At 40.0% G+C, this 26,539-nt stretch overlaps 1 protein-coding gene across 1 annotated transcript in view; it reads right to left on the bottom strand.

Moving 5' to 3' along the window:
- Positions 1 to 26,220, bottom strand: part of glis3 (GLIS family zinc finger 3) — a 55,526-nt gene extending 29,306 nt beyond the window's left edge. The window contains exons 1-4 of the mRNA XM_056466198.1: positions 25,927 to 26,220; positions 18,356 to 18,515; positions 16,211 to 16,796; positions 14,578 to 14,967 (exon numbers count right to left, since the gene is read on the bottom strand). Of these exons, the coding sequence (XP_056322173.1) occupies positions 14,578 to 14,967; positions 16,211 to 16,796; positions 18,356 to 18,515; positions 25,927 to 26,194 (1,404 nt within the window). The 5' untranslated portion in view covers positions 26,195 to 26,220. The remainder of the gene's footprint in view (positions 1 to 14,577; positions 14,968 to 16,210; positions 16,797 to 18,355; positions 18,516 to 25,926) is intronic.
- Positions 26,221 to 26,539: the final 319 nt, after the last annotated feature.

Here is a 26,539-nt window from a genome sequence, read left to right as displayed (position 1 = left end):
TGGGTTTAGGGAAGTGGGTGGGCGGGTCAATCGGTGCTTTGAAAACACTGTTGGTTGGGTTTAGGGAAGGCGGTGAGCAGGTCAATCAGTGCTTTTGAAAACACTGGGAAGATGGTAAGCTGGTCAATCTGCTTTTTAAAACACTTGGTTGGGTCTAGGGAAGGTAGTGGGTGGGTCAATCGGTTCTTTTGAAAACACTGTCGGTTGGGTTTAGGGAAGGGGGTGGGCGGGTCAATCTACTTTTTAAAACACTGTTGGTTGGGTTTAGAGAAGGTAGTGGGCGGGGCAATAGGTGCTTTTGAAAACACTGGGAAGATGGTGGGCGGGTCAATCTGCTTTTTAAAACAGTCAGTTGGGTTTAGGGAAGTGGGTGGGCGGGTCAATCTGCTTTTAAAACACTGTCAGTTGGGTTTAGGGAAGTGGGTGGGCGGGTCAATCGGTTCTTTTGAAAACGGATGAGTTTAGGGAAGACGGTAGGCGGGTCAATCTGCTTTTTAAAACACTGTTGGTTGGGTTTAGGGAAGACGGTGGGCGGGTCAATCTGCTTTTGAAGACGAGTTTAGGGAAGACAGAAGGGCGGGTCAATCGGTGCTTTTGAAAACACTGTCGTTTGAGTTTAGGGAAGGGGATGGGTGGGTCAATCTGCTTTTTAAAACACTTGGTTGGGTTTGGAGAAGGTAGTGGGCGGGTCAATTGGTGCTTTTGAAAACACTGGGAAGATGGTGGGCGGGTCAATCTGCTTTTTAAAACGGGTTTAGGGAAGTGGGTGGGCGGGTCAATCGGTTCTTTTGAAAACACTGTCGGTTGGGTTTAGGGAAGTGGGTGGGCGGGTCAATCGGTTCTTTTGAAAACGGTTGAGTTTAGGGAAGATGGTGGGAGGGTCAATCGGTGCTTTTGAAAACACGGTTTGGTTTAGAGAAGGTAGTGGGCGGGTCAATCGGTGCTTTTGAAAACACTGTCGGTTGGGTTTAGGGAAGAAGGTGGGCGGGTCAATCGGTGCTTTTGAAAACACTGTCGGTTGGGTTTAGAGAAGGAGTAATCATGTCAATTGGTGCTTTTGAAAACACTGTGGGTTAGGTATAGGGAAATGGGTGGGCTTTTGAAAGCACTGTCATTTGTGTTTAGGGAAGGAGGAGGTCAGTCAGTCAGTCAGTTAGTAGACAGCAGCCTTTGGTGGATTTATGTGAGAACAGCAGGCATGAATGGCACTCGCAAGAGAAATTTGACATTTGAAAAAGCGTACACGGTGGTCTCTGGTGGATTCACGAAAACAAAAACTGCAAAAAATGTACCTCCTTGGGTGTATTTGGCATTCTCCAAAAATGTATATACAGGTACGTTTTCAGAATGAGCCTGGGTTGAATAATACAGAAGTCAATGATTACAGCATTCTTCAAAATGTCCTATTTTGTGTTCAACAGAAGAAAGAAACTCAACCATGTTTGGAACCACTTGAGGGAGAGTAATAAGTGAGCAAACTTTCATTTTTGTCTGAACTGTCCCTTTAATGTGTCTCGACAGGGATTGGTATTTGAAGAGATAAATGGCTGCACAATGAACTGCAGAAACAAACGTAAGCCCTTCATGTTTATATTTGGGGTTTGAAGTGAAAGGTTGATCAAAATCATAAAGTTTAAACAAAAGGAAATTGGAGAACGAAGGATCGCTCGCATGATCAAAACCAGAGTCGGCTTCAGAAGCGATGACTGTTTGAAGCTCTATTGTTTGAGATCAGATCTGTTAAACGGCAGAAAGCTGGTGATCCCATTTCACATCAACAAAGACTATTATTCTGAAGAGACAGATCAGAGCTGTGTTTCTCTCCTTACAGCTGTGATTCCTGGCAGATCAGATCATGATGAGGACTGTGTTTACTGACGAAAAACGAAAAGGTTCCAGTTTAATCAGATTAACACAAACACAGCCCAGGGCGCCAAACTACCGTATACAGCTGAAGTCTGAATTATTCGCCCTCCTGTAAATTTTCCCAAATGATGTTTAACAGAGCAAGGAATTTTTTACAGTGTGTCTGATAATATTTTTTCTTCTGGAGAAAGTCTTATGTTTTATTTAGGTATAGATAGATTTTTGGTGAGTTATAATATCAACTCAACATTAAACATCCTGTGATGTGACAATTTTAGACATTGCGATATCGATGCTGAAACAATGTATTGTGCAGCCCTTATAGTAGGGATGGGGAGTCCAAAACAAAACAGTTGTTTCCTTGACTCTCAATGGACCAAGTACCGGAGTCGACTACAGGACAGGAATCGACTCCCAGAGTCGAGTCTGTTTTTTCAAATCCTCCTGAATGAAGCAGTTACATGCTACAGTTATAATGCGCATTCTCGAGCACGATGAAGTTTGGTTTGGATCTGCCTGCGATGTCAAGCTGGCTGCGTTATAAATGAAATATAGCCTGTATATGTATATGTGTGCGAATTTGGAGCAGATTGGATACTATTGGCGGATCGACGTCTTAAATCAGCACTGCAGATAAAATTATGATGTTATGTTAGGTTATTGGCTGCTGCCATATGCTCAATTAAAATATTTGTTTAACCTATGCATATTTCATGAATGAATAATTAAATAAATAAATAAATACTAATCATAATGACAAAAGTAGCCAGGATTAATTTATTGTCACAAAATCTGACAATACATGTGGTCGTGGTTTTGTTTTGGCCCAGAACACACTTAATTTCACTTCTAATTCTTTCTTCTGCTTATTTTAATAATTACAGAAAATACATCAGAATTATACCAAACGAAGTTCGTTTCCAAAATTTCACGAATGTGGCTCAAAACAAGGAACAACAGAGATGAGGATCCAAGTGCAGGTAAAATTAGGGATGGCTGACGTGAAACTGACGTTTCGACACTGTGTCGAGATCCCGAAGCGCAAGTGTTTCGAAACACTGTACCGAAGCATGATCCGAAACACCCAGGTCACGTGACTAAAGTGTTTCGAAACACCTGGTCATGTGACTAAAGCGATTCAAAGCATCAATCAGTTCAGAAGCGTTTCGAGACTTGGAGAATCTCCATTTGACTGATAGGGTCAAAATTTTGTTTTTGTCACGTTTGGCTTAGTGGACTGTGCGTGTGCATGTTGATGCAGGCTTCATATTACTTTAAGGTTCGAATCCCGACTTGTACAAATACTCCAAAATCACGATTTTATGTATTTTAATCATGTTACTGTTTATGGTGTAGTCTAGATATGACACAGCTGCAGATACACCATCAATTTAGCATCAATTTTGTAACTGTAAAACAATTAATAATATTTTACAGTACTGTGATGATTGGGTTTAGAGTTGTGGTAGACGTTAATAAAATACAATAAATGGGAAATTTAATGAATAATATAAATAATTCTTGTTAACTTCTGTCCACAACTGTATCTGATCTAACAACAGCCCTGTTTTATGACCGAAACAAGCCATATTTATTCACAAAGTGTTTATTCGGATGTCAGACCAATGTTGAAACAAAACGATACACCAACAAACCACCTCAAATTGATATTAAAGCATTTCAAAATAACTGTATTAGCCTGGATTCGAACCAACAATCTCCGCATGGAAGTGAGGAACCCTAACCACTCCACTATTTCACTTGAGGATTCAATCTTACAAAGTGGGGTTTAATACCTCAATTTGCTCAACTGTTCTTTGCTGAAACTGTTCCAGTGCAATACATAAAAAATGACCACTAGGCGTCACTGTAGAGTGGGGTTTCGAAACGTTTCGAAGCTTCGACACATTTGCTTCAACTGTTTCAGCGCTTCACGAAGCCTCGCTTTGCCCACCACTAGGTAAAATAAGATTATATTTAAGCAAAACAGGGATAACAGAAGCGGCTGGTACAAAAAGGGCAATGCAAAAATGTCGTCAAAAAACTGGCATAAGGTCAAAAATAAGTAGCAAACAGGAACAAACAATAAACAAGGCTAAAGTCAAAAAACAGGCTAAACAACAAGATGCTAAGACATGCAAGGTCCGTACAACAACTACAAAGACTCCGTACTAAACTGGTGTATGTGTGGTGTATAAATAGTCTGAATGATCAGTCATCACAAGTCTCAGCTGTGTGTGTGTGTGTGAGTCTCATCAGCCTGATGAACAGCTGGGGTTTAACATGGCCTGATAGGATTTGTAGTTCCTAAACAGGACACTTGCAGTTCACCAGTGACCTGTCAGGAAGGATCACTGGTGATCATGACACAAAAAAGGATTTTTAAAGGTTAAATGTTCAAAAACTAGATCTGACTCACTCCTTTTCTTCCGACGTAGACTTTGCCGTCCCACGAAACACACCCCTGTTAAATTACAATACTGAACAAATTACACAAAACAAACAGTGATATTTAAAAGCAGAGTAATGAGCTATTTAAAAGTACACTTTAAAGAAAATCACATTTACGAGAGGGAGAGAGAAATATGATATGCTTTAAGGCGCGCTGCTGTTATTTATTATTTTAGGTTTGGTAATGTATGAAGTATTTAAGTTAAATATTTCCTGCATGGGGTTTACTATTTAATTGGTCATTAAATCAAAGGAAAAAGCTAGCTATTTTGTTTATTGATCGGTTGGAGCATCAAAAAACTAATAAATGAACCACCACAGATTATTTCATTCTCTCGGTATAGTATTCAAGTACCAAACATTAATATTAAGAAGATATTTAGACTATTCTACATAACATTTTTTAACGTTGTTTGGGCTCAATTGGGATGCTTTTTATTCTGTGTAACTGCTACTCATCTTTCCATTAAACATTTCGATAATAAACTGATGTTTTTTATCGGCTTGATTGAAGCGCTGATGGGCAGGCTTGCTAATAACCAGACTGCAATATTAGATAGCAAACTGGAAAACATCGGGGTGAAGTTAGCAGCTTTGCAACAAAATTTGGCCAGATCAGGAGACGAGTGATGGACATTAAATATCTGTGAAATTGGCAGGTATTGACCTAAAGTTGAAGTATCTTTCTACTTTTTCGGCTTCCCTGTGTTTTCTTTTCTCCTGCCAGACGGCCTCGGCTGGAGGAAAACAACTTCTCCCGGATACCAAGATAAGGAGACGCTCTGAAATTCCTGCTCCCCGTCAAGGACACCTGTTGGACTATACAGGCTTACGCACACACACACACACACACACACAGATACATAGCACGACACTTCCTGGCCCCAATCCAACGCCTTCGTATGCTTTCACCCACTGGAGGGGGTGGACGGGTCTGCGACCAGCGCCTCCATGGCTGCAGGACCTGATGGCTGCCCGCCCTTACCGGACTATATCCACACCCCCTGTTCCCATCCCCTGTGGCAATGTTATGTCTTGTCGGTGTGCTTTTGTGCTAGATTGCTGGGGCTTTTTCTTTCTCCCTGATCTCACATTGCTCTAACTTAAGAGCAAGGTGAGAGGGACTTTTTTTTTGCCTCTCTTTCCTGATTGTATTTTATTTCCTGTTCCACCTCCTGTGACCTGTCTTCCCTGGAGTTGTGATGTCTGTGCACGGTCGGGGGGTTCCATTTACCTGCATTTCGTTGCCTTGTACTTGTACATGTGTGATGACAATAAATTGAATCTAATCTAAAAAAAAAGTTTTAGCTTTCTGTCTCCAAGATTTGCAATGTAAAGTTATCTAAACTAGACAATTAAATTATGCTGTACAAAAGTGTAGGTTGATAACTATTATATTGTGGTTGGAGATGATTTACTGCTGGTTTTGTCTGACCACAGAACTGCACAATGTTGCAATTGACGGCATTGTGTAAAGCGCGATATGAGACAGCATGTTTAATCCTCGCGCAGTTTTAATTGAATGTAAATGGAGAGTCGAATGGGGAGTCCAAAAATAGGAGTCGAGAATCGGAGTTGACTCCAAAAAAACCTGGAATCGAACACCCCTACCTGATAGATAGATGGATGGATGCATGGATGGATGGATGGATAGAGTTTTCAGGCGGGTGCTGAGCATGCTGGGACATGTCTGTGATTGTTAAAGGACATTAGATCTGTGTCATTATGCTGCACTGACTCACGTTTCTGTTTACCAGTCACTCCATTCAGCTTTATTCCTCACTGACGCTGATCAGTGTGTGTGTGAGTTTACACAGGAGGAACTGTCAGTATCTCTGCAGAGTTTTGTCTTTGCTCAGCCCTTGATTCACGCTCTGGAAAACCATCCAATGGTTCGGGCACCATAGAAACCGCGCAGGCTTCGCTAATGAGTAAGTGTGTGCAGCTAAAGGTTGACCACAGGTATGTGTGTGCTATTAATAATTGATTAACCCGCATTTGTGAAGGAAAAGAGTATTTGACCGCTTGCTATCACACTCCTCCTGAACATAAGCTCATCAGAAATTTCTGCCTTAGTCTGTATATTTGCGATATGTAAAATGCATTGATCTGGGTGCGGTTCGTTGTACATTTCAGATGACAAATCCACTAGAGGGCGCTGTCTACATTTTTGCAAATCGGATATGGATTACTTATGGTACACTTTGCTATATGTTTCAGAAGAGAAAATCATTAAAGGGCGCTGTTTAGATTTCTGTGAATCTGAAATTGATTACTTAGGGTGTGCTCTGTTGTACGTTTCAGATGACAAGTCCACTAGAGGGCGCTGTTTACATTACTGTGAATCTAAAACATATTACTTAGGGTATGATTTGATTTATGTTTTAGATGACAAATTCGCTAGAGGGCGCCATCTACATTACTGTGAATCTGAAATAAATTATGTAGGGTACACTTTTTTTTTTTGTACGTTTCAGATGAAAAATCCACTGAAGGGTGCCGTCTACATTTTGCAAATCTAAAAATACATAACCTAGGGCAAACTTTGTTGTACGTTTCAGATGACAAATCCACTAGAGGGCGCCGTCTACATTACTGTGAATCTGAAATACATTACTTAGGGTACGATTTGTTGTACATTTCAGATGACAATACCACAAGAGTGTGCTGTCTAGATTACTGTGAATCTGAAATACATTACTAAAAGTACAATTTAATATATGTTTCAGATGACAAATCCACTAGAAGGCACTGTCTACACTTTTGAGAATTTTTAATACATGATTTAGGGTAGGTTTTGTTGGACGTTTCAGATGACAAATCCACTAGAGGGTGCTGTCTATATTTTACAAACCTAAAAATACATTACTTAGACTACGATTTGTTGTACGCTTCAGATGACAAATCCGCTAGAGGGCGCCTACTACATTAAGTGAACCTGAAATACGTTATTTAGGCTACACTTTTTTGTACGTTTCAGATGACAAATCCACTAGAGGGCACCGTCTACATTACTGTGAATCTGAAATACATTACTTAGGGTACGATTTATTGTACATTTCAGATGACAATACCACAAGAGTGTGCTGTCTTGATTACTGTGAATCTGAAATACATTACTTAGGGTATGCTTTTGTTGTACATTTCAGATGACAATACCACAAGAGTGTGCTGTCTAGATTACTGTGAATCTGAAATACATTACTAAAAGTACAATTTAATATATGTTTCAGATGACAAATCCACTAGACGGCGCTGTCTACATTACTGTGAATCTGAAATACATTACTTAGGGTACGATTTGTTGTACATTTCAGATGACAAATCCACTAGAGGGTGCTGTCTATATTTTAAATACCTAAAAATACATTACTTAGACTACGATTTGTTGTACGTTTCAGATGACAAATCCGCTAGAGGGCGCCGTCTACATTAAGTGAACCTGAAATACGTTATTTAGGCTACACTTTTTTGTACGTTTCAGATGACAAATCCACTAGAGGGCACCGTCTACATTACTGTGAATCTGAAATACATTACTTAGGGTACGATTTGTTGTACATTTCAGATGACAATACCACAAGAGTGTGCTGTCTAGATTACTGTGAATCTGAAATACATTACTAAAAGTACAATTTAATATATGTTTCAGATGACAAATCCACTAGAAGGCGCTGTCTACACTTTTGAGAATTTTTAATACATGATTTAGGGTAGGTTTTGTTGGACGTTTCAGATGATAAATCCACTAGAGGGTGCTGTCTATATTTTACAAACCTAAAAATACATTACTTAGACTACGATTTGTTGTACGCTTCAGATGACAAATCCGCTAGAGGGCGCCTACTACATTAAGTGAACCTGAAATACGTTATTCAGGCTACACTTTTTTGTACGTTTCAGATGACAAATCCACTAGAGGGCACCGTCTACATTACTGTGAATCTGAAATACATTACTTAAGGTACGATTTATTGTACATTTCAGATGACAATACCACAAGAGTGTGCTGTCTTGATTACTGTGAATCTGAAATACATTACTTAGGGTATGCTTTTGTTGTACATTTCAGATGACAATACCACAAGAGTGTGCTGTCTAGATTACTGTGAATCTGAAATACATTACTAAAAGTACAATTTAATATATGTTTCAGATGACAAATCCACTAGACGGCGCCGTCTACATTACTGTGAATCTGAAATACATTACTTAGGGTACGATTTGTTGTACATTTCAGATGACAAATCCACTAGAGGGTGCTGTCTATATTTTAAATACCTAAAAATACATTACTTAGACTACGATTTGTTGTACGCTACAGATGACAAATCCGCTAGAGGGCGCCGTCTACATTAAGTGAACCTGAAATACATTATTTAGGCTACACTTTTTTGTACGTTTCAGATGACAAATCCACTAGAGGGTGCTGTCTACGTTGCTGTGAATCTGAAATACATTACTTAGGGTACGATTTGTTGTACATTTCAGATGACAATACCACAAGAATGTGCTGTCTAGATTACTGTGAATCTGAAATACATTACTAAGAGTACAATTTAATATATGTTTCAGATGACAAATCCACTAGAGGGTGCTGTCTATATTTTACAAACCTAAAAATACATTACTTAGACTACGATTTGTTGTACGTTTCAGATGACAAATCCGCTAGAGGGCGCCGTCTACATTAAGTGAACCTGAAATACATTATTTAGGCTACACTTTTTTGTACATTTCAGATGACAAATCCACTAGAGGGCGCCGTCTACATTACTGTGAATCTGAAATACATTACTTAGGGTATGCTTTGTTGTACATTTCAGATGACAAATCCACTAGAGGGTGCTGTCTACGTTGCTGTGAATCTGAAATACATTATTTAGGGTACGATTTGTTGTACGTTTCAGATGACAAATCCACTAGAGGGTGCTGTCTACGTTGCTGTGAATCTGAAATACATTATTTAGGGTACGATTTGTTGTACGTTTCAGATGACAAATCCACTAGAGGGTGCTGTCTACGTTGCTGTGAATCTGAAATACATTACTTAGGGTATGCTTTTGTTGTACGTTTCAGATGACAAATGTGTGTGTGTGTATGTGTGTATGTGTGCGTGCGTGTGTGTGTGTGTGTGTGTGTGTGTGTGTGTGTGTGTGTGTGTATGTGTTATTCTCTGTATTTTGGCATTTATATGTGTATTTGCATTTGTGTATACATTATTAGACAATTAATATATTTATAAGAAACTGAAAAGAAAATGTCAAGAGAAGTCTGAAGGTGTCTAAAAAAGCACAATCTACTAACATCTTTATATATAATCAATGTTTTGTGCAATTTTAAGGGTTTGTACTACAATTTCTAAAGTTTTTTATTGATTTTCAACTTTTAATGACTATAATAATGACTAAAACACACTTGTAACTGTTCTGTCTGCGTGTGTGTGCAGTTATTCTCTGTTTTTTTGTGTTTATTTGCATTTAAAATTGCACAATCTACTAACATCTTCATATATAATGAATGTTTTGTGCAATTTTGAGGCTTTGTACTAAATTTTCTAAAGTTTCTTCTGATTTTAAACTTGCAGAAATATTTCATTTGAATGACTGATGCTGTCAACATAACACAAGAGTGACAAAGTCGCTTTCCCCAACATCTTCCCCCTACTCTCAGTGAATAAACCATGTCACACGTCTCCGGCTGGTCCAGCACTCTGTCCGCTTGATTGAAGCGTATGGCAGGAGGCAGAAATATCCCTGCCAGAGCTTTAGATGTGAGTCTTTTGTCTCTTTTCAATAACTGCATAATTGCACAAACTCACATGTCAATTATCAAGGATAATCACTAATTAGCTGATGGCGGCTGTTAAAGCAGAGGAGAAAAACAGGCAGATGAAGCGTGATACAGCCTGCATGGGGAGCTTACGCCATCAGGGATTATTTTCTTGTTCATGTCCTAATGGTAATTGTAATGTTAGTGCTAGGAGTGATTAAATGAAGCTTCAGAAGAGAAGCAAAGACACACAGAGAGTTTTTAGAAAAGCTCTTAATGCAGCATTGACTGAAAGCAGCAAACACAGACAGGATTCACATCTGAAACGCTGGAAAAAATGAAGCGCAGGAAGTCAGATTTACCATGACGACCACTGGAGGGTGTCGTTAGCCTGCTTTCCCAATCACCCGGCTGATGCACAAGCTAAAAAACATAGCTGTTTAATGAAGTGCTGGCATATATTTCTCTCTTAGTTACTCTAAATCTGCATAATAAGAGGGATTAGACTCACTTTTTTTTCATTGGACTCATTTATTTTGACAATGACAATAAAAATTGAATTGAATTTTACTTATATACTTATTCCTTATAAAAATAAGGAAGGTTTCTTATTCATTCATTCATTCATTTTTCTTTGATTTAGTCCCTTTATTCACTACATCTGTTTACAGCAGAGTTTATGTGCATTTTTTCTTCATTCATTAATTTTTCTCCAGCTTAGTCCCTTTATTCATCAGGAGTCACTAAAGCGGAATGAACCGCCAACTTATCCAGCATATGTTTTACACAGTGTACACTGTAAAAAGTAAAGGTGCTTCAAGTACCATGTTGAGTACTCAAGGAACTTCAAAATGTATTTTAAGTGCCTTAAAGCTCTTTCTCTCAAAAAGGGGTTCCTTGAGGAACCACTGACAGTCTTTTTAGTACTTGCAGGACGCTTTTGCTGTAAATGGGATCCTACAAGCACTTTTTGTCAATACTGAGGTTCTGGAGTCACTGTTTCCTTACACTAAGACCTCGAAGCACTTTGAAAGTTATTGGAGGAACTCAAATTTCAAAAAAGAGTTACTCTAAAATCTATAAACTTTTCTAATGGTCCCGGGTGGATCTCTCTTCTAAAAGCTAGCACTTAAAGGAACCAAGATATTTTTTTTTGTCATAATTAAATAGGACAATTGTGGAGACCAGAAAATGAGATGTATGAACTGCCCCTTTTGAAATGGTGCCTAGAGGTTCTTTAGAGGGTTCCGCCGGCGTGGCAATGTGAAGAACCCCAAAAAGTGCCTCCAGGAACCTTTAATTTTTACAGTGTATGCATACCTGCCAACACTCCCGTTTTTCCCGGGAGTCTCCCGTATTTCAGACCCATCTCCCGCCCACCTCCTGTATTGCTCTGTCTCCCGGAAAACTTCCTGAGATCCACCGAACCCTCCCCCGCGCTTCACTTCAGCGTCCGTCAGCAAATCCCCATAACACCCCATCCCCCCCCTCCCCACCTGAGCGTGATTCCGATATCCGTCAGGCCCCCCCTCCCCCACTGAGCGTGATTTTGGGGTTCGTCATAACCCCCCAGCCCCCCCTCCCCCCTCCCCCTAAAGCGAGCCAGCAGTCCGTGCAGGGGGGCCCACGCATTTTTTTTTTCCTATGCCGCTGGCGCACCCCCGGATAAAATCTCGCGGATTTTATGATCCGAATGTTGGCAGGTATGAGTGTATGCCTTTCCTGCTGAAACCATCACTGGGAAACGGCCATACACATTCACACACACACTCATACACTACGGCCAATGTAGTTAATCAATTCCCCTATAGCGCATGTGTTTGGACTGTGGGGAAAACCGGAGCACCCGGAGGAAATCCACGCCAACACGGGAAGAACATGCAAACTCCACACAGAAATGCCAACTGACCCAGTCGTAACTCATTTTCACTTCAAGAGTTCACACTTAGCTGATAATCAATAAAGCGTATTTGGCATGCTGTCCCGGGAGAGAGCCCTGAGCTCGTAATATCATCAAGCTCGGGGCTCCCTCCCGTTAGAAGGGCGAGAGCGGAGTTCGAGCTCAGGTAGGTCTCGAGGACTCCCCTGCTTGTTGCCGCGTGAGAAGTGTAAACTAGTGTTGTTCTCGGTGATAATTTGGTTTAGTCGATTGGCTATTGTTTATGTTTTTGGACGGTGGGAGGAACTCGGGGGAAACCCACGCAAACACGGGGAGAACATGTAAACTCCGCACAGAAACACCAACCAGCCCGATTGGAGGTTGGACCAGCGGTGTTCTTGCTGTGAGGCAACAGTGCTAGTCACTGGGTCACCGTGTTGCCCTATCGGAAAAAGAGGGAGGAAGTAGGGGTGGAAGGGGGGAAGCTTCAAGACGAAGATAACTGGAGTGAAAAACTCTGGTTATTTATAATGCTTCTGTAATCATCTAATGGGTCAGATTACAGAGCTAATGAGGAGCCAGCCGTGTTGATCATAAGCACGTGATCCTCTTAAAATGAGTTTATAAATAAACCACACTTAAAAAATAAAAAAAGAGAAAAAAAAATATATATAAATATCTAAAAGTCAGAATTATTAGCCCCCCTTTAAATTTTTTTATTCTTTTTAAAATATTTCCCAAATGATGTTTAACAGAGCAAGGACATTTTCACAGTATGTCTGATAATATTTTCTCTTTTGGAGAAAGTCTTATTTGTTTTATTTTAGCTAGAATAAAAGCAGTTTTTAATTTTTTAAAAAACAGTTTAAGGTCAATATTATTAGCCCCTTTAAGCTATATATTTTTTCGATTGTCTACAATTAAAAATGTCTCTGTCAATGTTTTTAAACTATTTTATTTGATTTACCAAAGTCACACAAGTGGCAATTTCAAATCTGTCATATCCATAATGAAGCTTTTTCCTGATAAATGCAAAAATATAAAATTAAATCAATCATGTTGGTTCTATAGTGACCCCACTCCTATCCTTATGATTAGCATTATTTTTGGGGGCTGTTGTGCAGTTTAATTCACAGAACATCTACAAAGTATGTTGTATACTGTAAACTTTTTTGGTCACATCCATAACGCATGTTTATTTTCCTCATTTAAAGTACAAAACATGTATACAGATTGATGTTTTTCTGATCCCTTAACACTGTGGTTAGTTGTTTGTATATAAACAGATGTTTCAATATAATCTTAACGTATACTTTCTCTGTGAATTTAGGTGTTGAGTTTTTACAGCAAGTGTCACATCCATAATGCTGGAATTGCTCATATATATATTGTCAGTTGTATTTAAAGAAAAGATATGCTGAATAAAACGTGTATGTATACAATTATGTTTGGCTTTTGACACTTTATTTAAAATATATGGCTAAGTAATAGCTATTAACTTCTTTTTTTGGTGGGGCCCGTGAAACTTTTGGCAGAGCAAGAAAAAGCCAATATTTATACCATAAATATTGGACAGTAACAGAATCCAAATACAAATGGCACAATTGAAATGAACTTTGGACCTTTTATCTGCTCATTGTAATTGGGATAATGAGGGAATAACACACATCTGGCCATGGGACAGCTGAGAAGGCAATTGTACCAATACTTTTGGACCCTTAAAAAGTGGGAGGCACATACACAAACTGTTGTAATTCCGTTCACCTGATTTGGGTGTAAATACCCTCAAATTAAAGCTGACAGTCTGCAGTTACAAATTGTTTGTTTTATTTTAAATCCATTGTGTGCATAGAGCCAAAACTGTTAGAATTGTGTTGATGTCCCAATATTTATGGAGCTGGTTGTATATATACGCAGACACAGCCATTGGATTATTTTTTCGGCTCTAGACTTCCGCTCTCATTTACTTCCAATGATTTTTAGATGTTAAAAACAGCTCGTTCTGCTGCTTGATGTTGCAATCTGACATATTCATATTACATTATTCTACTTTGTATGTCTAGTCATGAACACAGTTGTTTGTAGAGCGAGTAGTTTAAGTGTTTTCTGCTGTTTATTCTCTCTAGTCAATTCTCCCATAGGAAACTGAATCAGAAGTTCTAAAACAAACACAGAAACAAGCGCACTTCCACATCGTAGAATCCGCTTGTTACGTCGTGACGTATCGGTGACGTATGAAATACTGTTTCCGGGTCTAAGCTGCTACTCATTTGAATTGGGAAAATATTAGTTTATAACCCCTTTTTAGTCTTTATATCACACATTAAAGTGACTCTTATGTAAAATCACGATGTAAACAGCAGTCTCTGGGCTTGCTGCATCACAAACACCAAAATTTGAACAATTTCTATTAAAAAATGTATGATTTTCCGGCCATCGACTATTAGGCATGGATATATATATTGCGATCGTGATTTTCAAAGTATTACATCGCTTTGTAAACGTTTATTATTACCATTTGTTGAGTTTCCCTATACAGTTTGATATAGCCGCTTCATGTGACATCACACTGAACACAGTTAACTTAAATAAGGTCAGTGTTGACTCACCGAGCACTTGTTGGGCTTCTCCCCCGAGTGCACCCTCATGTGGATCAGCAGTTTGTAGCGTGCGTTGAAGGGTTTGTGTTTGCGCGGACAGCCGGCCCAGAAGCAGGTGAAGTCCTCTCCTTTGCGCTGGTCCACGTGGATTTTCTCGATGTGTTTGACTAGCGCATCCCGGTGGCTGTAGATGGCTCCGCAGTGCAGCCAGCAGCAGCAGTGTGTCCCGCCGCAGGACTCTTCCTCCTCCTCCTCCTCCTCCAGCATCGGCTGAAGCCCCGCCGGCCGCTGGAGCTGCGAGACCCGTGGCTGCTGCTGGTGCTGGTGGGCACTGTAGGGCGGTGGCGGGCCCCGGGGTGGGTTGGGGGACGGGACGATCCTGGACACCTCAAACTGAAGCTGCATTGAAGGTGACACCATATTAGTGCTGCATGATCTTGAAAAAAATCTGACAGCGTGATATAGGTTTTTTTGCGACTTTGCTATCTACAGGTGTAGACAGTGCCCACTAGAGGATTTACTATCTGAAATGTATAACAAAGTATACCCTAAGTTACATATTTTTAAATTTGCCAAATGTAAACAGCGCCCTCTAGTAGGTTTGTCATCTGAAACGTACAACAAAATGTACCTTAAGTAACGCATTTCAGATTTGCAAAATGTAGACAGCGCCCTCTAGTGGACACTGCACTGATGATTCTGGACAGCTCAAACTGAAACTGCATTAAAGGTGACACCATATTAGTCAACCCAGGCTCATTCTGAAAACGTACCCGTAAGTACATTTCTGGAGATTGTGAAATACGTCCCAGGAGCTACGTTTTTTGCCATTTTTGTTTTCGCGAATCCACCAGAGGCCGCTGTGTATGCTTTTCAAATCTCAAATTTCTCTCGTGAGGGCCATTCATGCCTGCTCTTCTTGTGTAAATCCACCAGAGGCCGCTGTGTATGCTTTTCAAATCTCTTCTTGTGTAAATCCACCAGAGGCCGCTGTCGACTGACTGACAGTCGGTTGACTGACCGATCGAGTGACCCACCCTCCTCCTTCCCTAAACACAACCGACAGTGTTTCAAAACATTTTATTTCAGATTTTACCACATTCTCACCCTGTTATTTACTTTTTTCTTTTGGCTTCTATTTTGTCTTCCCCACTTTCTGGATCTGTTTTTCGCCAGACTCGAACCTTGTCATCTTGGTCAGCTCCTCTCTGCATCTCAAGTCCGCCGACGTACATGGCGTTTCGTTTTAAAGACGAAATGCAGTTATAAGTACTTCTGGCTACATAATTCGCGATCTTTAGAAACGTATATAAGGCTACGTTTTCAGAATGAGCCTATGTTGATATTAGTGCTGCATGATATTGGAAAAATCTGACATTGTGATATTTCGTTTATCTGCAATATACAGGATCAGACATCGCCCTCTAGTGGATTTATCATCTCAAACGTCCAACAGAGTTTACCCTAAGTAACATAGGTACATTTTATGGTAAAATTTATTCATTTTCAGAATCAATATCGGAATCGGACACGAGAAGGACTTAATTATCAGTTATAGTATCGGTTAAACATGTTCAAATAGTGCATCTCTACGTTTTGCACCTTTTCTACCCACTGTTTGTTAGAAGCAATGCTCCATTACCGTATGGGAAAGACTGGCCTTTGCAGTTTGAGGGTCTTGCAGAATCTGCTGCTCCACTAGTAGGTTGGTGAACTGGTCCTCCAGCGGCTGCATGCGGAGGCTCTCGCTGACGGAGATGCTGTGTTTGCTGGATGGAGGGATGCCGCTGCCTCTGATGCCCAACAGATGCCCACAGACGTCTGCCTGCAGTGGGGACGGGGTGTTGTGGGATGCCGGGGAGCTCCTGGAGCCGATGATGTAGGCCACCAGAGACGTGGGCGAGGTGCGGATGATGGAGTTCAGGTCCAGACCCAGGCCATCCGACAGTGGGGATAAAGACAGCGCTCGCTTCTTTGAGCGGGCCGAGAGGCGCGGACTGCTGCCGTCTTCCTTGAAGAGGTAATGAGGTAGAGATGCAGGGTTGGAGACGCTTTCGGACAGGGAGGATTCAGGCACAGTGGATTCTGATGTCTGATTGGCGGTTTGGTGGCCCAGAGGTGGAAGGACCCGGTAGCCGTAAGGCCAGTCCAGTTTACTGCTGCGCACAGACTGAGTCTCGGCCAGACTGAGGGTGGTGGAGGCCAGAGACTCTCTGGACAGCAAACACCTGCAAGAGATCAGTTAAAAATCACTATTCTGCTTTAATTTAGGGTGCTTTCACACACTGCTTGTGTTTTTCTAAAACAGGGATTAAAATTGTTACACTTATGGATGATCTGATCCGGATTTTTGCAGCCAATACTGAGTATTGATTCATTGTCAGAGTGATCGGCTGATACAGAGTACCGATTCTGATGCTTCAAAGTCTATATAACTTTGCCACTGCATAAAGCACATTTGTCTCATGTAGATTGATTATTTTGTACTAAAACACGGATTAAATTGTTACAATTAGAGATTCTCTGATCAGGATTTTTGCAACCAATACCAAGTATCAATTCTTCAACATGGTGATCAGCTGATATCAAGTACCGATTCTGATGCTTCAAGCATTATATAAATTTGCCACTGCAAAAAGCACATTTTCCCTTTAAGTATGATACCTAAGTGGATACCTCTCCTTACCTAAGACAATAAATTAAGGCAGACTGAGGGTGGTGGAGGTCAGAGATTCTCTGGACAACAAATACCTGTGAGAGATCCAATTAAAAATCCCTATTCTGTCTTCATTTAGTCACTAATGACCCTGGGTAGGGTTGCACCAGCTGTTATTGCTTAAACTGGCACATAAAGAGAGGCTAAGTAACTAGGCGCTAGTTTGTAACTAAATTTGTTCCTACTCCAAATTTCCTGAACTGGATTTTGATAGGTCAGAATTAATGAGCGGGAATATCACATGTGCAACACATGGTAGTAAACATTCAGCAGGCTGTATGGACCTTCTCACAAATGCAGATTTGCCAGAGACCTGCCATAATTGCGGTAAAGTATCAAAAACCTGTTTCACATTCCAGAACTACGGCAGCTGGTTTAGTCCAAAAAAGTAAAGTACTTTTTGCATTTGGATTGGTTCGATGTCAGTTTATGTTCTCTACCACTAACAAAACGCTCCAGGGTTTAAAACGCACCCAAACAAACCGCACCAAAAAGCCAAACGAACTCTGGAATGCTTAAACCAAACTGAATGAGGCATGTATGAAAGCACATCATGCATTCATTAATTTTCCTTTGCCTTAGTCCCTTATTTATGAGGGGGTCACCGCAGAAGAATGAACCGCCAATGCCCTTACAGCCACAACTAAGTACTGGGAAACACCCAAACACAAACTCATACACTAGGGCCAATTTAGTTGATTAATTTCCCCTGTAACACATGTGTTTGGACTGTGGGGCAAACCAGAGCAAATGGAACAAACTCCACACAGAAATGCCAACTGGTCCAGCTGGCACTCGAACCAAAGACCTTCTTGCTGTAAGGCGACAGTACTAACCACTGAGCCACTGAGCTGACGCAAGTCAACATTTTATGTGGATCAAAACCTTTCATCAAAGTTGGGCTAAAACTATCCAACAACACCCATTTTTGTCTTTGGACAATCTGAAAAACTTTTTTGATCCACTTCAAACGACTGTATGGTACGTCATTGTACATATTTGACTTCTGTCTTCTTTAGTGTATCCTGAAATGAAGAAACTGACATGATGAGCAGGTGAACTGATGTTTACCTGGCGTCATTGAAGGGCAGTGTGAGTGTGTTCTGCGGGCCGGTTTGTGCTGAAGAGTGTGTGATGGACGCAGAAGCAGGACTGAGACTCTGGACCAGAAAAGCACTGCTGGAGACCTGCAGGTTTGAGCCGCCGCACGACCCAAACACCCTCCTGTAACCTGAGAAAGAGACCCACATTTCATTAAATAATAATTCACTCTTGTATTAAATAAATCGGTAACCCTTCACAATAATGCATTAGTTAACGTATTCACTAGCGTGAACAAACAATGACCAGTACATTTATTACAGTAGTTAGTCATCTTAGTTAACATCCATTCCTTCATTTTCCTTCAGCTTAGTCCCTTTATTCATCAGGGGCCGCCACAGCGGAATGAACCGCCAACTATTCCAGCATATGTTTTACACAGCGGATGCCCTTACAGCTGCAACCCAGTACTGGAAAACACAAATACACACTTATTCACACACACACTCATACACTACAGCCAATTCAGTTGATCAATTCCCCTATAGCGCATGCGTTTGGACTGTGGAGGAAACCGGAGCACCTGAAGGAAACCCGGTACTCGAACAAGCAACCTTGTTGTTGTGAGGTGACAGTGCTAACCACTAAGCCACCGCACCACCTAACTAACATTAATAAAACCTTATCGTAAACTGTGACCAATAAAATCTGCTGTAATGCACAAAAGCATTTCACAAGATGGTCATGTTTTACAGTCATCAGCATCTTAAAGCCTTGACATTTTTTATAGTTATATTTTTTTAAATGCATGCACATTTATAAAGCTATACTTTGTTTTATACTATATTTGCATCCAAAAAAAATGCTTAAGCAAGCTGTTTGTAATGCAATTTTTATGGGGAAAGACTGTAAAATTGACATTATTCTCTCTTCTGGCTGCCGTTATCAGTCTCACACTGTTTCCTTTTCCTGAGGAGTCTTAATAACACTCTCATTGTGTTTTTATTTTATTATTTGAGATAAGTAGGAATGCTAAAAATATAATGTTGTACTCTCCCATTCACTGTGCTCTAAGTTTACCAACTATGACGACTTCTGCTGCTGAGAAACACAGGCTCCATATTAATGTTAATGTGGGAATAAAATCAAGCCATTAAAGAGCAGGAAAAACTAGCAGTAAAAGACTCCAGCAGAGAACTAATAATAATGGAGATCAGAGGCGGTTCTGCCCCAGAGATACACTTATTTTCCTTCTTTACACAGCATTAATGCACTGCGATTGGTCTGTTCAGATGCAAAACGTGATTACGTTCTGCTGCTTCATTATTTTCCGGGTGCAGATTAAGAGGAACTTCTTGAGAAAAATGTTATGTTTGGAAATTACTCATTAGAAATGCATGAACAATGCAGACGTTACGCAAGAGAAGTTTATTTATATAACGCATTTCACACACATAAACGAATTAAAGCAACATTAAATACAACAAATATCAAAAATGCTAATTAAAACGAATAAAAATGATTAAAAACAGATTAAAATGTGTTTAAGGAATAAAAAAAACACTCTAAATTTTTTTGCAAAGCACAAATAATCAGGATTCTGCTTTAAAAAATGAATATTATTCTAAACAAATGCTTATAAGCTTTTCCTTTTTATGCTGGTTCTCTTCACTTTCCGTTAGAGAGAAAAATCGACTGCAAAATTTAGTCAAGACTTGCTCCAAGATTATTGGTTTACCTCTGAGGAGTCTAGCGGAGTTACATGAACAGCAAGTATTAAGGAAAACTCAAAGTGTGATAAGAGATGACTCCCATCCTCTGAAGCCTTTTTTTGTTCTGTTGCCCTCTGGGAGAAGGTTAAGAAGCATTAAATGCTCTTCCAACAGATATAAATTTACATTTGTTCCAGAGGCAGTAAGGCTTTATAACATTACATTTTAGCAAGTTTCAAATTTACATTTCTAATACATGTGTTTTTCCAAGTTTTTATTTATTTTTTAAAACTATTTATGAAGTTATCCATGAAGCATGCTGGATTGTTGTTGTTTTTTTTAACACTGTTTGTAAGTGATTCGTCTCCTTATGTGTTTGTTGAATCATGAAATGCTATTACCCTAATCTAATTGCCCCTGGTGGGATTAATAAAGTCGTTAAACTTAAACATTGAATTAATTATTATTGCTAATTTACATTTTACCAAAAGTACCTGTCTTCAGATTTATTGAAGTTTAGATCTAAGTTTTAATATAGTAACATTCATTTTGTGAAGCAAGAGACCAAAATGACAGCAAAATTATCCGAAATAAAGTGATTTTAATTACAGAAGTTAAACTACAAGAGTAACGTACAACGAATTCATTAAAAATAATATTCATATTAATTTAGAACAATAGTTATATACCGTAAACTTAATCTAAGCATCAGTAAGAACAGAAATCAGTAACACTTTACACTGGTTAATGCATTACCTATAAGCAATGCATGTGCTACTGTATCATTAGTGTGCATCTTTACTCATTCATTCATTTTTAGTCTCTATTTCAGAGGTCGCCACAGCGGAATGAATCGCCAACTATTAGATCATATGTTTTACACAGTGGATGCCTTTCCAGCCATAACCTAGTACTGGGAAACACTCATACACACTCATTTACACACACGCTCATACACTACGGATAATTTAGTTCATCAATTCTCCTATAGCGCATGTGTTTGGACTGTGGGGGAAACCGGAGCACCCGAAATTCAACTCTACAGTTTAACAAAGTGACTTTTGTTGCCAGAAAAAATATAAGAAATAATATCTAGAGAAATAAGTCTGTAAAATAACAGAAAATGTGCTGCAGTTAACTACAAGGTTTCTGTAGCATAATCTACAACACACAGAGACTAGAGCACTGCAGACTAACACAAACATTCATAATAGTACATTTCTTTTTTACTTTTTAAGGTTAAACGTTTTTGGAAGACAGATCAAGATCCCATAACGCAATTGAAAAGCAGAAATAAACAGGTTAAAATAAAAAAAAAAATACTGAAAACTGCTAGATATTCACATAAAGTGTGTGTACAGTGTCAATAATGCTCCATGTTAGTTGCAGCTTTTGTCCTCAGACATGATCCTTTCAGTCTCTATCAAACAGAAACACATGAATAGTCATGGAATTCCTATAACAAACCAGTAAAGCCGAGGAAGCGTTTCTGCTCTGTTAAGTAATAATGAGTTTCTCCGCTTGGCTTCTGTGGCTCGTTGAGGTATATGTTTTCTGCTCGGTTAATCATCAAAAATATGAGCACCAGAAGACCTGCTGGACGATACCAAAGTTAAGAGTTTTTCTGATGACACCAGGTGACTCACTTACTGTATGATCTTTTAATTAAACACACGTCCCTCCAGCACGTTTACATTGAAAAACAACAGAAAAGTAGCGCATTGGAGGGGAAATGTGCATTCTGTGTGAATGGCTCCTGGGGGCTCATTCATACCGAATGAGTCTTTGCTTCTAAAAACTGCTTGAACCAGTGCGGTTAATTAATAATAATAATAATAATAATTCCTTACATTTAAATAGCACTTTTCTGGACACTCAAATCACTTTACACATTTTTTTTGAGGGGTGGAGGTGGGGGTGGGGAGGGGGATCTCCTCATCCACACACCAGCTGAATGGTAGAGAGGAGACAGAGTGATGAAGCCAGTTATGATTGGTGATGTTCAGGAGGCCATGATGGAGCGGTGAATGGGCAAATTTTAACAGGGTCCCCTTCAATATACTGGGGTGTTAGGGCCTACACAGACAGCAGGTTGAGCACCCCCTGCTGGTTGGTAAATTCTAGATCGGATATGTGGCCGGTCGGAGGTGCGATGTGCACATCAATATAGCAGCATTTATTTATTACACTGTATAAAAATAATAATTATTTTACAGTACTGTGATGGTTGGGTTTAGGGTTGGGCTGGGGGTAGATATAAAAAACACAATAAATGGGAAACTTAATAAGTGAAGTTTAGTTATAAACTAATTTCGAGAGGATCACGTGCTTATGATTGCTAGCGGCTGGATCCGCATTATCCAATTCTCAATGCACCAATCAGACAACTCCTAAGCTACTACAAATACCCTGGGTTACACACCACCGCTATCTTCGTTTTGAAGAATCCCCCCTTCCACCCCTACTCCTCCTTCTTCCTAGATGGGTGACACGGTGGCCCAGTGCTTAGCATTGTTCCCTCACAGCAAGAATGTCTCTGGTTCTAGGCTTACCAAACCAGCAGACATTTCTGTGCTGAGTTTGCATTTTCTCCCCGTGCTCACGTGGGTTTCCCCCGGGTTCCCCGGTTTCCTCCTACCGTCCAAAAAAACATGCAACATAAGTTAATTGACTAATCCAAACCGGCCCTATAGACATGCTCCTAGTAAACGGTTATCTCTCAAGAGCAATCACTGGCTGTTCATTGGTTATTACAGCGGGGGAGTTCTCGAGATCTACCTGAGCTCAAACTCCCCTCTCGCCTTGCAACGGGAGGGAGCCCCGGGCTCGAGGATCTTATGAACTCAGGGCTCTCTCCCGGGACAGCATGCCAAACAAGCTTATAATTAATCATCAGCTAAGTGTGAACTCTTGTAATAATAGAAATAATTTTCATTAACTTTCGGCCGCAATCATATCTGATCTAGCAACACCACTATAGTCTCCCATCCAGGAACTGACCGGGCTCAACCCTGCTTAGCTTCAGTTGGCGACCATGTGAGAGTAGCAAAGAGCTAGCTGTTCGCAAGTGATGCAGTAATTTTGATTAACACACAAGGGTTAAAAATAGGAGACTGTGTCTGCATCCAAACCGCGTACTTTCAGAACCAGAATCAGAATCAGAAAGAGCTTTATTGCCAGGTATGTTCACACATACGAGGAATTTGTTTTGGTACAGAGCTTCTACAGTGCTACAGAATTACAGAGACAGGACGAACAACAGATCATAAATATATTTTAAAAAATAGAAGTAAGTAGTGAATGCAAATATACAAATTGACAAGTGTATGTACAGGTATATTACTGTCATGCTATATAGTTCGCTAAAATCAGTATACGAGCTGAGTAGTATGTCCGAACTCATAGAATGACCTACTACTTCTGGCGAGATTCTGAAGTGCGCATCCCCTGATGCCCTGCAAGAGAATTCATGAATAGGAGTGAAGCAGCGCAACTGATGCGGGTAGGTCACGTGACCATGACAAAATGGTGGATGTAGTACATTCGAATTCGATTTATACTGCTTCCATTTATACTGTATAGAACCATACTTTTCTAACCACTGAGTAGTACGTTTCAATTCAAATGCAGCACCTACTGTGGTGGTAGGCGGTTTCGGGTGGAGCCTTTGATTGTGTCGGCTTAAGAAAGATCATTGCACACCTGATGCATGAGCTGTAAAGTTAATCGCTGTAATTGTGATGTCATGTTGATTTTATGGAAACTCTACTGCACATGTACGACTGCTTCACTGTGGTTTGACTCCTGCAATGGAAACGCAGGTGTTTGCATTATTCTATCAGAGGGAAAATAGAGACTGTAAGTGCTATTTATATCTGAGTGCTGATGTTTGATTGTGCTTTATTAAATTCAGAGCATCATGTCTGGTGTTCAGGTTAACTGGATTGAGCAGCTCATGCATGGAGATACATAATATATATATAAACAGCCTATTCCTTCCACACTGTCGATGTCACCAGCATCAGTTGCACTTTCTGACATGGGATATAAATTATAATGTATTTGCATCATTTTGTCAGGCAATTCTATAAGTTTAATAATTTTTTTTACTGCTCTGCAAAAAAACAGAGCAAAAAACAAACTGATTTATATCAGTGTGTGATTACGTGTGTATAAGTGGACAAAAATGTTGGTATCCTATCATTAAAGAAATAAAAAATAAACTGAAAAAGTAACAATTAATCCAAAATGTCTGAAAATAGTGACGTAGCAGTGCTGTTTTCCTGCACATTGATATTGATTGACAGCCATGTATTACCACATGGTGTCCACGGGTTGATTAATAGTTGATAAATCAATTTAGAGAACTTTTTTTCTTTTTCATAAATATTATTTTACAATATATTACATTTTGATTATGCAATCTATAGTTATATTGGGATGATGTGTAGTTAATGAAGCACCAACTTATCCAGCACATGTTTTACGCATCGGATACCCTTCCAGCTGCAACCCATCTCTGGGAAACATCCATACACACTCATACACTCCGGACAATTTTAGATTACCCAATTCACCTGTACCGCATGTCTTTGGACTGTGGGGGAAACTGGAGCACCCGGAGGAAACCCACGCAAACGCAGTGAGAACATGCAAACTCCACACAGAAACACCAACTGACCCAGCCGAGACTTGAACCAGTGACCTTCTTGCTGTGAGGCGACAGCACTACCTACTGCGCCACTGCGTTGCACTTAATAAGCATTAACATTCATTCATTCATTCATTCATGTTCCTTCGCCTTAGTCCCTTATTTATTAAGGGTCGCCACAATGGAATGAATCACCAACTATTCCGGCATGTGTTTTACGCAGTAGATGCCCTAAACATGCAAACTCCACACAGAATGTTGCCAATTGATCCAGCCGAGACTCAAACCAGCGACCTTCTTGCTGTGAAGCCACAGTCCTAACCATTATTCAGTTTATGAATGTTTTAATTTAGGTGCAGGTATGTTTTTTATGTAGCATAATTTCACAAAAACAGATTGTTTTTTTTTTACCTTGATAGAACAGTAAATATTTCAGACAGGAAAGCATTGGAAGCAGAGAGAGGGAAAAGATCAGCAAAGGACCTCAAGCTGGGATTCGAACTCGGGTCACCGTGAACACGCCGGTACTATATGTCAGCACACAGTCCCACTAGTCTATTGGCACCAACCACAAAAACAGATTGTTCATGCATCTTAATTTAAATTCATACAGTGGCCTATTTTAAATCACTATCTGCCCACACTAATGTCAACAGCGCTGTTTGTTGAATGTGTGTGTGTGTGTGTGTGTGTGTGTGTGAGCAGCAAACATTTTAACCGCATTTGTGTGTGGATCATTCATCCTACTGTGGTATTTGTAACTGTGTGTATCTGCTTCATCGTGTCCAAGTTGTCTTTTTGCTGTGTTTATCCTGATATCTGACCTTCATTATCCTTCTCTGAAACGGAATGTTCGGAGAGTGGGCGGGGATAACAGCTCATTTGCATTTAAAGGCACAGGTGCAAAACAGCTACAATTCCCTCTGACCCCAAAACTGAATTTTCTACAGGGTATACCAAATGATATAAAGCGATTAGTTGCTTTACTTTAAGAAGTCAGTAAAGCCATTGACTTAACATTTATAATTATGCGCATAATTTGTTAACTTATATTAATTATAAGGCGACCAGTTTACTCTCATTTTTTAAGTAAAGTCAACTAACCGCTTTTTACAGTGTGGGTATTTTGAGCTGAAACTTCAGACACATTCTGGAGACACAACATACTTTTACATCTTCGTTAAAAAAGGCCAAAATTGGAGCCCTTTAAGACCTGAGATGCCTACTCTTGTTTTTACCTTTCATACCGCTATCCGGACAGCATTGTCGAGCAGACTGTTTGGAAGAGGAGGATGCTGGGAGTGAAATCTGTGGAGCCTGTTGATGAAGAGCATGTGATGGTTGTGGAAAGCCCAGTTTCCCATTGGTGAGCACCTGCCGGCGGAGACTCTGAGCTGAGTTTGAGTCTGGATGGAGAGATACAGGAGTGTGGACCTTCAGTGGAGAAATCTGAGCCATGCTAAATGGAGAAACCATCAGGTTACAGCCTTTCCCATTCCTGTCCATCACAAAACATGGCCTTCAGATTCATATATCAGTATCCTGAGGAACACAGCAGACACAACACGGTTAAATGTTTCTCTAGTTACATGTAAATCAATGTCCTAAAGTCTGGGTGAACGGGTGCTGAGACTTTTATCTCAATATGTTAATGTGCTTCTAACTGAAACTGAATATTGAGTAGGAGGCGGGGCTTTATTTCAGTATTTTTATATACTTCTAACTGAAACTGTATATTGAGTAGGAGGCGGGGCTTTATTTCAGTATGCTGATGTACATCCAACTGAAACTGAATATTAAGTAGGGGGTGGGGTTTTCTTTCAGTATGCTGATGTACATCCAACTGAAACT

Source organism: Danio aesculapii, chromosome 10 (assembly GCF_903798145.1).
Source record: "Danio aesculapii chromosome 10, fDanAes4.1, whole genome shotgun sequence".
NCBI lineage: Eukaryota > Metazoa > Chordata > Actinopteri > Cypriniformes > Danionidae > Danio > Danio aesculapii.
Note: the sequence above shows the minus strand (reverse complement) of the source record. Positions and strands in the feature narration are given on the sequence as shown.